We start from the raw sequence: 13,187 nt of genomic DNA on the forward strand, positions 1-13,187 counted from the left end.
CATCCCATATGGGCACCGGTTCTAGTCCCAGCTGCTCCTCTTCCATCCAGCTCTCTGCTATGGCCTGGAAAAGCAGTAGAAGATGGCCCAAGTCCCTGGGCTCCTGCACTGCATGGGAGACCCAGAAGAAGCTCCTGGCTCCTGGCTTCGGATCAACCCAGCTCTGGCCATTGTGGCCTTCTGGGGAGTGAACCAGCGGATGGAAGACCTCTCTCTCTGTCTCTACCTCTCTCTGTAATTCTTTCAAATAAATAAAATAAATCTAAAAAAGAGAGAGAGAGAGAGAGAGTGAGTCCTTGTCTGCTGGCACACCCCCTAAATGTCGACAACAGCCGGAGCTGGGCTAGACCAAAACCAGGAGCCAGGAACTCGCTCCAGTTCTCCCAGCTGGCGGCAGGCACTCAATCACTCAGTCCTTACCTGCAGCCCCCCACGGTGTGCATTTTCCGGAAGCTGAGATTGCGAGCTGGAGCCAGGCCACAAACCCATGGTGTCTGAAGCGGTCCCAACTGCTGGACAAATGCTCGCCCCCGCGATCTCTGTGAGGAGCCCTGTGTGCATATAAAGAGCCCAGCAAAGGAACTGGCTCACTGGCCTGGGCAGGCCTGGAACTGCAGCGTGAGCCAGCGAGCTGCAGACCCCAGCTCCAGGCTGAGGCCCCGCAGAGCAGGTGCCGGAGCTCCCCTCTGCAGACTCGTGGGCGCCAGCCCCAGCGGGAGCTGATGTTGCACATCAGTCCTCAGGGAGAACAGAGCGGTTGTCCCAGTTCAGAGGGGGCCCGGTTGCAGTCAGGTCTCCAGCCTGTTGGACGCAGGCCATCCCCATTGGAGAGTTCACTGATTTAAGCGTTAGTCTCATCTACACACGTCCTCACCGTGAAACCCACAACAACGTTAGAGCGGACTTCTGGGCACCCCACAGAGTAGGTATTTTGACCCCTGACCAAGCCACTGATTACAGTGCTCCCCACCCCATATCACGGGGCCTGGATTTGGTTCCTGTCTCTGGCTCCTGACTCCAGCTTCCTGTCTCTAACACAGACCCTTGCAGGCCGCAGTGGTGGCTCAAGTCACTGGGGGGCCCAGATGGAGTTTCTGGCTCCCAGCTTCAGGCCCTCCTAGTCATTGCAGGCATTTGGGGAGCGAACCCGCAAAGGAGAGCTCTCTGGCTTGCTCTGTCAGTCTCTCAAATCTCTGAATTTTTCTGAATTAAAAATAATTGAGGGGCCCAAGTTGTGGTATAGCAGGTAAAGCCGCCGCCTGCAATGCTGGCATCCTATATGGGTGTTGGTTTGTGTCCTGGCTGCTCCACTTCCAATCCAGCACCAATGGCTGAGGAATGCAGAGGAAGAGGGCCCAAGTGCATAGACCCCTGCATCCATGTACAAGATCTTTTTTTTTTTTTTTTTTGACAGGCAGAGTTAGGCAGTGAGAGAGACAGAGAGAAAGGTCTTCCTTTTCCATTGGTTCACCCCCAAAATGGCTGCCACAGCCGGCACGCTGCATCGATCTGAAGCTAGGTGCTTCCTCCTGGTCTGCCCTGTGGGTGCAGGGCCCAAGGACCTGGGCCACCCTCCACTGCACTCCCTGGCCACAGCAGAGAGCTGCCCTGGAAGAGGGGCAACCGGGACAGAATCCGGCACCCCAACTGGGACTAGAACCCGGTGTGCCGGCGCCGCAAGGCAGAGGATTAGCCAAGTGAGCCGCGGTGCTGGCCCATGTACAAGATCTTAAAGAAGCTCCTGTTTCCTGGCTTCAGCCTGGCTCAGTCCCGGCCATTGTATCTATCTGGGAGTGAACCAGCAGATGGAAGATCTCTCTCTCTCCTCTCTCTCTCTCTCTCTCTCTCTCTTTCTCTCTTGTCTTCTCCCTCTCCCTCTCTTTGTAACTCTGATTTTCAAACAAATAAGTAAATCTTAAAAAAAATTTTTTTAAGATTTTATTTATTCAGGGCTGGTGCTGTGGCATGGCAAGTTAAAGCCCTGATCTGAAGTGCTGGCATCCCTTATGGGCACTGGTTCAAGACCTGGCTGCTCCTCTTCCAATCCAGCTCTCTGCTGTGGCCTGGGAAAGCAGCAGAAGATGGCCCAAGTCCTTGGACTCCTGCATACATGTGGGAGACTCAGAAAAAGCTCCTGGCTCCTGGCTTCGGATCGGCGCAGCTCCAGCCATTGTGGCCATCTGGGGAGTGAACCAACAGATGGAAGACCTTTCTCTCTGTCTCTACCTCTCTGTAACTCTGTCTTTCAAATAAATAAAATAATAATAACCAGTGCCCACATGGGATGCCAGTGCTGCAGGCAGAAACTTAACCTACTACATCACAGTACTGGCCACTAAAAAAAAAAAATTTCTTTTTTAAATTGATGGGGCCGGCACTGTGTCGTAGCGGGTAAAGCCGCCACCTTCAGTGCCTGCATCCCATATGGGTGCTGGTTCAAGTCCCAGCTGCTCCACGTCCAATCCAGCTCTCTGCTATGGCCTGGGAAAGCAGTAGAAGATAACCCAAGTGCCTGGGCCTCTGTACCTGTGTGGGAGAACCAGAAGAAGTTCCTGGCTCCTGGCTTTGGATCAGCCCAGCTCCAACTGTTGCGGCCAACTGGGGAGTGAACCAAGGGATGGAAGACCTCTCTCTCTCTCTCTCTCTCTCTGTGCCTCTCCTCTCTGTGTGTAACTCTTTCAAATAAATAAATAAATCTTTTAAAAATATGTAGGTTACAGATGATGGTGGCGAGCCGTGGTCCTATTCAGATGGGGTAGGAGGAGACACATGTTCTGTTTGGGGAATTTTTAAATAGATGCACAAGTAGAGACACTAACACACTGAACCTCTACCCTAGCCTCAGCTGTCCCCATGCAACATGTGGCCAACTTGGTTTCATTAGGGCACCTCCCTCCCAAGCTGCACACCCTCCATTACATCATTTTGATCAGATCTTATCATTTCAAAAATTCTGGATGTTTGTTTAGGTAGAAGCCCCTGGATCCCCAGCTAGATTGAATGTGGTGGTGGAGAGAGAAGTTCAAAGTGACTCCAGGGAGAGGTACTTGCTTTAGGACGCCCGTGGCCCACACTGGAGGGCCCGGGTCCGTGCCTGCCTCTGGCTTCTCACTCCAGCTTCCTGCCAGCACTCACCCTGGGAGGCAGCCGTGACAGCTCAAGGAACTGGGTCCCTGCCACATGGGAGAGCTGGGATTGAGCTCAGGCCCAGCACGTAGGTACTCGGGAGTGAACCAGCAGATGGGGGCAGTGCGTACTTTCTCTGTCTCTCTTTCAAATAAATAAAAACGGTTTTGAAAAGAGGATGCCAGGTTTACATCTGATCACCTTGAAGGGAAGTCCTTTGATGTTTTACTTTCTTTCCCCACCAGGGACCTGTGGGAGTGCTCCTGGGTAGGGCGCTGGAGAGAAAGTCTGCTGTTTGTGGTTAGGGTTTCATTCATTCTTTGCTGGAAATCTGGGTGGGGGGCAGGCACTTTCCTAGGCCTCTGGGGACTTGTGGTGAAGGAACGGTGCACACGCCCAGGAGTTATCGTGTTGGGGGGTATGGGGGTGGGGGAGGGGTGCTCAGAGAACCCAGTGGTCGCTGGGCAGGGTGTGGCCTGGGAGGGCCCCCAGCGGGCAATCACCGGAGCCGGGGGCCAGGGAAGGTGGCGGGTGGGACTGAGAACAACAAGGGGTTCACTGGTTTACAGTCGGGACTTGGGGTGCTGGGCAGAGCAGAAGCAAAGGCCTGGGGCAGAGGAGTTGGTCGTGGGTTCGAGGAACCAAACAAAGGACAGAGGCCCGCGCATGCGCAGGATGGGGCTGGGCGGTGGCCAGGGCCAAGCCCCAGGCCCCCGGCCCTGGGAGTCTCTCCTGAAAGCCACGGGACGCCTTCAGGATCGCTGTTGTGTTTGTTGAGCGGGCGCGGGGCCATGCCGAGGTGAGGTTTAGGAAGGACTGTGGCTCCTCAGGACAGGTGAGGGGGTGACTCCTACCCCAGCCTGGTGCTGAGACAGAGACCCCTGCTTCTCCACAGCCCACATGCCTTCCACAGCCATCACCGCCTTGATGCGCACCCCAGCCCCCTGTGGTCCACGTGAGGCCTCCATCTCCCACGTGGAGCAGCCGTGGTCCAGGGAGGAGACCAGACTCTCCCAGGGCCACCCGCTCGGCCTCCTCTGCACGCAGCACCACCCCCAGGAGTTACCCAGTCCGTCGGGAGTCCTTCTGCCTCTCGGGCACGCAGCAGCCCAGCTCCCAGGTGCCTTCCCTGCTGTAGGCGTGGCCCAGGCCTAGAGGGATGAGAGCCCCAAGCCGGAGGAGCCGCCCTGGCCCACACTCTCAGCTCCCTGCTGGCTGAGCTCTTGGTACCACCTCGAGCTCCTTGAGCAGCCCGAACCTGCATCAGCTCTGCTTTCCCCAGCACATCCCTACTCCAGGGCTCCCGACATAATTCCTGTTGCCCTGACAGTCATCCCAGAAAGGTCCCTGAGTGCCATTTGGGCATTGCGCTGCAGTGGGGTCAGTTACCGCTCGGATACCCACATCCCACATTGCAGGGCTGGTTCGAGTCCCAGCCACTCCGCTTCCCCTTTGTCTTCTGCTCCCTGGTCATGCACCTGGGGAGGCAGCAGAGAACGGCCCAGGTACTTGGGTCCCTAGCTTCCATGTGGGAAACCCGTACGGAGTCTCATGCTCCTGGCCCCAGACCTGGCTGTTCTGGCCACCTGGGAAGTGAACCAGTGAGCAGAAGACTGATCTCTCTCTCTCTCTCTCTCTCTCTCTCTGTCACTCTGCTTTTCAAATAAATAATTAAAAAAAAAAAAGCAAATCTGGGCTGGCACTGTGTCACAGCATGTAAAAAAAGCTGCCGCCTGCAACCCTGGTACCCCTTTTGGGCACTGGTTGTGTCCCAGCTGCTCCACTTCTGATCCAGCTCCCTGCTAATGCACCTGGGAAAGCAGTGGAGGATGGCCCAAGTGCTTGGGCCCCTGCACTCACGTGGGAGACCCGGATGAAGCTGCTGCCTTCCGTCTGGCCCAGCTCTGGCCGTTGTGGCCATTTAGGGAGTGAACCAGAGGCTAGAAGACCTCTCTCTCTCTCTCTTTCTCTCTCTCTGTCTCTCTCTCTCTTTGTATCTCTCCCTCTCTAACTCTGCCTTCCAAGTAAATAAAATAAATCTTTCTTAAAAAATTTTTAAAAAACAAGGACTTAGACAGCAAAGGTGGGGGTTGAGGAACTTGATCAAATAGCAAATATCAAGGGTGACCAAGCATCAAACTGGGCAAGGGTTTTGATAGGATTGGACCAGGCAGACTGACCACAACAGGGCTCAAGGATGAGGCCGCGAGGCCTGGTGGAAAAGGGCCTTGGAGGGGCTGGTGCTGTGGTGCAGTGGGCAAAGCCATTGCCTGTGGCACCAGCATCCCAGCATCCCACACGGGCGCTGATTCTAGTCCCAGCTGCTCCAATCCAGCTCTCTGCTATGGCCTGAGAAAGCACCGGAAGATGACCCAAGTCCTCGGGCCCCTGCACCTGCGTGGGAGACCCAGAAGAAGCTCCTGGCTTCAGATTAGCTCAGCTCTGGCAGTACTGGCTATTTGGGGAGTGAACCAGTGGATGTAAGCTATCTCTCTCTGTCCCTCTCTCTGTCTGTAACTCTGCTTCTCAAATAAATAAATAAATAAATATTTAACAACAACAAAAAAGAGGGCTTGGAGGAGCCTCCCCGAGGTGTGGTCACAGAGGGACTGCCGCCGCCCCCTCAGGCGCTCAGGAGCAGGGCCTGCTTGGGATTCGTGATTTTCAGGCTCTCCAAGTGCAGCCCCCCGCTGTGCCCTGCCTGCCCAGGTGTGGTGAGACCAGCCTGCAGGGCCAGCTCTGCCCCCACTGGGCCGCTTCAGTCAGACAGCGAGCAAAGTGGGAATTTGGGGATGGCAGCCCTGGCATTGACCGTGACTCACTGAACAACCTTGCACCAGTCCCTTACCTGCTCTGGGCCTCCGTGTGCTGGGCTGAGGTGGAGCCTGACCATGCCAGGTGCCCACGGGGCAGGGCGGTGGAGAGGATGAAGAGCATTCCGCCACCTGTGGGGGTGTCTGTCGGCCTTTGTATGAAGCAGCCGCAAAGGTGGGAGAAGCGCATGTCTGCCTTCAACTGCTTTCCGAGAAGAACGCTGCACGGGTTCTCACCAAGTTACAAGCGGTTTATGAGGCTTTGACAAAATAGAAACCACATGAGTCGCGTGAAGTTCATTTCGGGGGACTGGGGGCTCTGGGGCTCACCTCCCGTGGCAAAAATCTCCACAGTAGCAGACCAGGCACAACCAACGCGACGTATGTGCTCCAAAAAGCTCTGTCCCGCTCACCGAGGGAGCTAACCCCGGGCCCGGCCAGAAAACAGTGACCGACGCGAGCCGTGCTGGTTTCCATTGCAGAGCCTCGTCGTCAGCTCAACATTTCCCACGTCGACCATGCCAGGAGCCTGCTCTGATGTTAGCAGCAGCAGCGATTTCTCTTTAAAACTGGTTAATGATTCTCTCTGGTCATCCTGAGCGTCCAGCCTCTATTTATTTATTTATTATTTAATTACTTTTTATTTTCTATTTATTTTTTACTATCTGCGAAGATATTTATTGTAGTAGAAAATCTTGGAAAGAACCTTAATGTCCAGCCTCTATTTAAATACAAAATAATTGTAAAAATGCAGCCTGAGGCATGACCTTTCTCAAAGCGTTTATTTATTTGAGAGGCAGAGAGACAAGCCAGAGAGAACTCCCATTCGCTGGTTCCCTTCCCAGATGCCTGCAACAGCATTGTTCCAGGCGGCCTGGGCTGAAGCCAGGAGTTAGGTATTTAATCCAAATTCCACGTGGATCCCACGTGGGTGGCAGGGACCCAGCCACTTGAGCCATCACCACTACCTGCTAGGATCTAGCTGGAAGCTGGAATCAGGAGTGGAGTCTGGACTCGAAACCAGGTACTACACGGGATGTGGGAGTTCCAACCGCGTCCTAACTGCTAGGTCAAACGCTCGCCCAGTCATAACTGCCCACCCCCCTTGCCACACGGCTAAATGTGTTATTGATGGTTTGGGAGGCAGTGCCATTGCGCAAATAATTCCTAGTGGGGCCAGAGTTTGACGTTGAACGTGCTATTGGAAAACGCCCTTGCACCTCCGGGCCGGATTAAAACTACATTTCCCAAAGGCCCCCGCGGCTCCCCGCCTTTTCTCCCTCCCCTTCCGGTTTTACCACCAGGCTCCGCCCCCGCCCTGCTCTCTGGCCAATAATGGCCTCACCGTTCCCTTCCGGCGTAAATAGGATGAGGGCGGGAACGTTTCAGGAGTCGCGGGGTTGGCCGTGTGGGCCGGGTTTGGTCTTTGGAGCCGGAGACGCAGATTCGCTGTGACGGTGCGGCAGGAGCTAGTCCAGGCGGGAGTCAGTATTTGGGGCGAGAGGTTCGCCACTGGTCCAAAGAAGACCTGAAGGAAGACGGCGTCAGTGTCCGCCGCGACTCCTGCCCAGTCCCCTCTTTGGTGTTTTCCTTCAGGAAATGAATCTGTCGCCGACACTCGAGAGTCCAGTGACTCGGCAGGAGAAGATGGCGACCGTGTGGGATGAGGCCGAGGTGGGCACCGGGGACGCTGGGGCTCCCGGAGCTGGGTCCCCGCTGCGTGACTCCTGGGCGGTCGGGGAAGAGGGGGCTGAGGATCCAGGTCTGGCCCCGTCCCGGGGGATGGGAGAGCGTGGGATGTGGGCAGGGGTCCCGACTCCTTCCTCCAGGGTGTACGGATGGGGAACCAGGCTGTGAGTGAGAACGCGGGATGCCTGTTGTGAGTACGAGGACATGCGTACATAGAAAATCATTCTTAACAGCAAGATGGAATTGGAGAGGAGGTGCTCAAGATGTCCACAGAGGAGATCATCCAGCGCACACGGCTGCTGGACAGCGAGATCAAGGTGGGCGCCCGGCCCGGCGCGGGCAGCGCAGCCCTCGGATCCTTCCTTCTCGGCGCCCTCGGGGGAGGCACGGGGCCCGCGGCCTCTCCTGGGCCCAGGAGAGCAAAGGGGGGCCGGGGGGAGGAGCCAGGCCGGAGGGGCGCTGTTTAAGGGTCCTGCCCAGGAATCCGTCTTCCAGTAAACCCCCGTGTTCCAGATGAGTAAACTGAGGCTGGGAGAGCCGCACTCCCAGGAGGTGCCCAGCCCTTACCAAGAGGCAGCGCCCGTGTCTGCTGACTTCTAGGCCTGCTTTTCCCAGGGTTGCAGAACTTCACGGGGTCTCCAAAACTGGCCTCTTGTGTCGACTTGGGCTGGGTGTGGACAGAGGCAGGCCTGGCCCCTGGGTCCCCAGGGCCGCCTGGACCTCCCCAGTCCCTGGGCCCTGCCATGGCCGAGCCGGGGGTGAGGATTCGCGTCTCCTCGTCCTCATCCCAGATCATGAAGAGCGAAGTGTTGCGCGTCACCCACGAGCTCCAAGCCATGAAAGACAAGATCAAGGAGAACAGCGAGAAGATCAAAGTGAACAAGACCTTGCCGTACCTCGTCTCCAACGTCATCGAGGTGTGTGTGTATGTGGAGGGGCAGAGAGGGGGTCAGCGAGCCCCTGGGGGGACTGTGAGGGAGAGACTGGAGGCCAAATTGCATGTTAGCGCCTCCCCGCCTGGGGCCCCCTGCCTGGATGTGGGTTCCGGGAAGGCCCTGGAGGCCTCCCGTGTCCCCTTTTTATTGACGTTTGGGGGTAGATAAGTTCTGTGCGGAAAAGCAGCACCTGGAGAGAAGAGGTCACCACGCCCTCCCGCCCATCAGCCGCACCTGTGCTGGGCTCTGGGCACCCCTGGCCGGCCCTGCAGGTGTTGGGCATGGTCTCAGCTGTGGGCGCGATGGGCGTGGGGAGGGCCAGGGGCTGAGCGTCTTCTGCTTTTAGCTGCTGGATGTTGATCCTAATGACCAAGAGGAGGACGGTGCCAATATCGACCTGGACTCCCAGAGGAAGGGCAAGTGTGCCGTGATCAAAACCTCCACACGACAGGTGAGGCCGGCCTGGCGGTGGGACGACAGGAGGGCGGGGCTGTGTGTGGGGGACAGGACCCCGGGGGGCTGTACTGAGGACAGCAGCCGAGAGAGCACCTGCCATCTTTCCCGCAGACGTACTTCCTGCCTGTGATTGGGTTGGTGGATGCCGAAAAGTTGAAGCCAGGAGACCTGGTGGTGAGTGGTGCCGGAGCCCAGGCAGGGCCCCTCCAGCAAGGTTTCTCGCGCCGACTAGCTGAGCCCCTGCTCCAGTCCCGGGTCCCTGGGGCTCTGCATCTCGGCCACTTCCTGTTTGATTCTTGTGTTGTCCAGCTCTGTAGCTTTTCACGCCACGGAGACCTGCCCCCCAGCCAGCGGTGAGGTAGGTCTTGAAGACCTTGTGCTGTGTCCTCAGGGTGTGAACAAAGACTCCTACCTGATCCTGGAGACCCTGCCCACAGAGTACGACTCCCGGGTGAAGGCCATGGAGGTGGACGAGAGGCCCACCGAGCAGTACAGCGACATCGGGGGCCTGGACAAGCAGATCCAGGAGGTGAGGGGACCCGGTGTTCCCTCACATCACTCACCGGAGCATCCCCAGCCTGTGCCCCTGGCTGTCAGAGTGTCCTAGGGAGGAAATGGCGGGGGGTGCCGGGTGACAGGTGGGAAACAGATCCGGACGGGTCAGAGGACTCGCCCGGGGCCACGGAAAGTTAGCGCCAAAACCAGGAGCTCGGGTTCCTAGTTCATGTCCAGTGTCTCTGTGCCTTCTACAGCTGTTCTCAGGCTGTAGTCAGCGTCAGTGGTGGTGAGCGTTCTGTGTCCCCATGACAGGGAGGAAGGAGAGGGCTCTGTCGCAGAGTCGGAGTAGGAGGGGTGCCGCTGTGGGGGGGCAGTAGGCACTCTCCGAGTGTCCCTCTCCTCACCTTGGACTTCATCCCTGTAGCTGGTGGAGGCCATCGTCCTGCCAATGAACCACAAGGAGAAGTTTGAGAACTTGGGGATCCAGCCTCCTAAGGGGGTGCTGATGTACGGGCCCCCAGGTACTGGGAAGACCCTGCTGGCCCGGGCCTGTGCTGCACAGACCAAGGTGAGTCCCCTAGGAGTGGGAGGAGGAGGCAGGCAGGAGCTGGAGTCCTGCCAGCTGGGCTCTGGGGCCCCTCGTGCCTTTGGCCTGACCCTGCCACCCCTCCCCAGGCCACCTTCCTGAAGCTGGCCGGCCCCCAGCTGGTGCAGATGTTCATCGGAGACGGTGCCAAGCTGGTCCGGGACGCCTTTGCCCTGGCCAAGGAGAAAGCGCCATCTATCATCTTCATTGACGAGCTGGATGCCATCGGCACCAAGCGGTGAGGCGGCGGGGGCAGGGGCGGGGGCGGGGGCAGGGCGTGCGGGGCCTCGCCTCTCACCCGGGCTGAGCGCCAGCTTGCTCACCCTGTCCGCGTCTCTCCTCTCCGGCTTCCCCGCGTCCGTTCACTTCTTAGCCGCCAGCGTGTTCCTTTCAGGACAGTCTGGTCACCTCACTAACATGTCGCCGTAGTCCCTTACACAAGCGACCTGTTGAAAAGCCTTCCTGGGCCTCCAGCCTGCTCCCTGGTGCCAAGGCTGGACTGGCCGTATCCCGCGATGCCGGTGCGTGGCTGCCCCGGCTCCCCTCCAGCCTTGTCTGGCACCTGTCTCCCCGCCGCCCCGGCTCGAGGCCCCCTCCTCCATGTCCTGTCGGTTCTCATACTGGCTCCTCCCCTGCCGCTGCTTTCGGCCTTCAGCTCTCGGCATCAGGGATGCGTCCTTGGGGTGCCTGCCTGGGCTCCTGTGTCCACTGCAAGTGGGCTGCTCCCTGTTTGCTGGGCGTCAGCTCAGTTTGCAGTCACGCATTCACCAGCTCCCACCCAGACACTGGCTGCTTCTGCTCCCTGTTGTTTTTTGGAAGATTTTTTTTATTTACGTGAGAGACATGGTTACACACAAGGGAGAGACAGAGAGAAAGGTCCTTCATCCGCTGGTTCACTCCCCAAATGGCCACAGTGGAGCCAGGAGCCAGGAGCTTCCTGCAGGTCTCCCACATGGGTGCAGGGGCCCAAGCATTTGGGCCATCTTCTGCTCTCCCAGGCCATCAGCAGGGAGGTGGATTGGAAGTGGAGCAGCCAGGACTTGAACTGGCGCCCTTATGGGATACTGGCACCGCAGGCAGATGCTTATCCTACTGCACCATAGCGCCGGCCCCTCTGCTCCCTGTTTTATCCTCAGCCCAGCACCAGCTCCCAGGGGTCTCTCCAGGCCCTGAATGTGGCACCCAGTGAGTACTGAGCCCCTCTGTGTGCCAGTCCCTGGGCTGGGGCCCAGGTCCAGGAGCCATTTCCCTGCCCTGGACAGGAATGGTTAGGCTTCCGATGGTGAAGGGGCAGGCTCTGCCCACGCTGGGGCCTCGCCAGTGACTCCGCCTCCTGTGCGCCCCAGCTTTGACAGTGAGAAGGCGGGGGACCGGGAGGTGCAGAGGACGATGCTGGAGCTCCTGAACCAGCTGGACGGCTTCCAGCCCAACACCCAAGTGAAGGTGAGCGGCGCCTCCGGGGGACGGCGAGCCCCGCGCGGGAGCTGGGGCGCGAGAGCCAGCACCTGGGCGACGCCCTGGGCCCCCTCTGCCTGTTGAACACCGTGGCGGTGCCCGTCCGTGATCACCTGCCCAGTTCAGGTGCTGCTGCTCTGCCTCAGGTCATCGCAGCCACTAACAGGGTGGACATCCTGGACCCCGCCCTGCTGCGCTCCGGCCGCCTGGACCGCAAGATCGAGTTCCCCATGCCCAACGAGGAGGCCCGGGCCAGGATCATGCAGATCCACTCCCGGAAGATGAACGTCAGGTGAGCGGGGCTGAGCGGCAGGTGCCGGGCCCGCGCGGGCCAGGAGGGCGCCTCCGTCTCTCCTCTCGGTACTGCTTCCCTGCCTTGGCATCTGCCCCTGTACACGCACCCAGCCTCCGTTCCGCCCCAGCTGCCGGCGACAGCATCTTGTGGAGGCTGGGGCCTCAAGTCTGGGCGCTCAGCTCCTGTTCCTTTCCCCAACCTGGAGCGCCAGGCCCAGAGGTGCTGTTTGCTGTCCACACACACCCCCCGCCCGCAGCAGCGGTGAGCACAGCCCAGCGTGGCTTGGGACAGTCTCGCCTGGGGCCAGACCTCCTGAGCTCAGATCTGCACCACCTTGAGCAGGTGGCCTAGCAGTTCTCAGCCTGTTTCCTTACTTGGGACTTGGGGATAGCAGCAGCGACCTGAGGCTGTGGCAAGGACTAGATGTGACGAGCATGGTGCTCAGCACGTGATGGGGCACTGTGAGATCAGCTTTGCTCTCTGCCACCCACTGCTCCCCTGGCTCAGGCCCCGCCAGCCTCTGGAGTGTCAGATGGCAACTTCTAGAAGCTAGAGTTGCAAAGACACTAGAAATAACCTGATCTCCCTTGTCTCCTCGGTCCCCACTCCCCACCGTGTGCCAAGGGGAAAGGCAGACTGGTACGGGACTTGCTCCCCTCAGGGCAGGAGGACTGCGTATTGATGGGGCACGGGAGGGCGTCCGCCCCTTGCAACCCTTCCCCGGGAGTAGCTGAGCCCTGTGGCGTCTCCTTTCCCCAGTCCTGACGTCAACTACGAGGAGCTGGCCCGCTGCACGGATGACTTCAACGGGGCCCAGTGCAAGGCCGTGTGTGTGGAGGCGGTGAGTGGTCAGGCGGGGTGGGCGGTGGAGACTGTGGAGGGGGAGAGGCTGGGACGGCCCAGGCCGGGGGTGCAGGGGCCCCCTACAGCCTTGTGTCCTGGCTGCAGGGCATGATCGCACTGCGCAGGGGCGCCACGGAGCTCACCCACGAGGACTACATGGAGGGCATCCTGGAGGTGCAGGCCAAGAAGAAAGCCAACCTGCAGTACTACGCGTAGCGGCGCCCCGGCCTGCCCTGCTCCCTCGTTGGCCAGTTTGTAATAAAGGTGGTTTTGGGTCCCTGCCACTTGTCTGCCGCGCCTTCCCTGGGCTCTGGGTGGAGTGGGGCTCACGCAGGAGACCCTGCCCAGGGCTGCAGTCTGGAAACCTCGGGGGCCCCGGGCCCGCAGCAGTCGTCAGGGCGAGGCTGCGGTTGCTGCAGCTGTTGCTGGGGTCTTGGGCCCCTCCCACAGTCCTCTCCTCCCACCTCTGAGCTTCAGGCTGTGGCTCTGCA

The 13,187-nt window shown here is 58.9% G+C and overlaps 1 protein-coding gene across 1 annotated transcript; it reads left to right on the forward strand.

The window, feature by feature from the left end:
• The first annotated feature begins 7,248 nt into the window (after positions 1-7,248).
• PSMC3 (proteasome 26S subunit, ATPase 3) lies at positions 7,249-12,980 on the forward strand. Its single transcript, XM_002709095.5, has 12 exons — positions 7,249-7,613; positions 7,862-7,945; positions 8,420-8,545; positions 8,910-9,014; positions 9,131-9,193; positions 9,411-9,548; positions 9,942-10,085; positions 10,193-10,341; positions 11,450-11,546; positions 11,705-11,850; positions 12,613-12,694; positions 12,802-12,980. Exons 1-12 carry the CDS (start codon positions 7,539-7,541, stop codon positions 12,910-12,912), a joined length of 1,320 nt encoding a protein of 439 aa, XP_002709141.1. The 5' UTR covers positions 7,249-7,538; the 3' UTR covers positions 12,913-12,980.
• Positions 12,981-13,187: the final 207 nt, after the last annotated feature.

The sequence above is a fragment of the Oryctolagus cuniculus genome, chromosome 1, assembly GCF_964237555.1.
Source record: "Oryctolagus cuniculus chromosome 1, mOryCun1.1, whole genome shotgun sequence".
Classification (NCBI taxonomy): domain Eukaryota; kingdom Metazoa; phylum Chordata; class Mammalia; order Lagomorpha; family Leporidae; genus Oryctolagus; species Oryctolagus cuniculus.

What these genes read in the sequence shown, in the direction of transcription:
- PSMC3 (XM_002709095.5), top strand. Translation starts at nt 7,539, where the DNA reads ATGAATCTGTCGCCGACACTCGAGAGTCCAGTGACTCGGCAGGAGAAG. An exon ending in CCGTGTGGGATGAGGCCGAG is followed by an intron (nt 7,614 to 7,861) that starts GTGGGCACCGGG and finishes CATTCTTAACAG; the next exon opens with CAAGATGGAATTGGAGAGGA. An exon ending in TGGACAAGCAGATCCAGGAG is followed by an intron (nt 9,549 to 9,941) that starts GTGAGGGGACCC and finishes TCATCCCTGTAG; the next exon opens with CTGGTGGAGGCCATCGTCCT.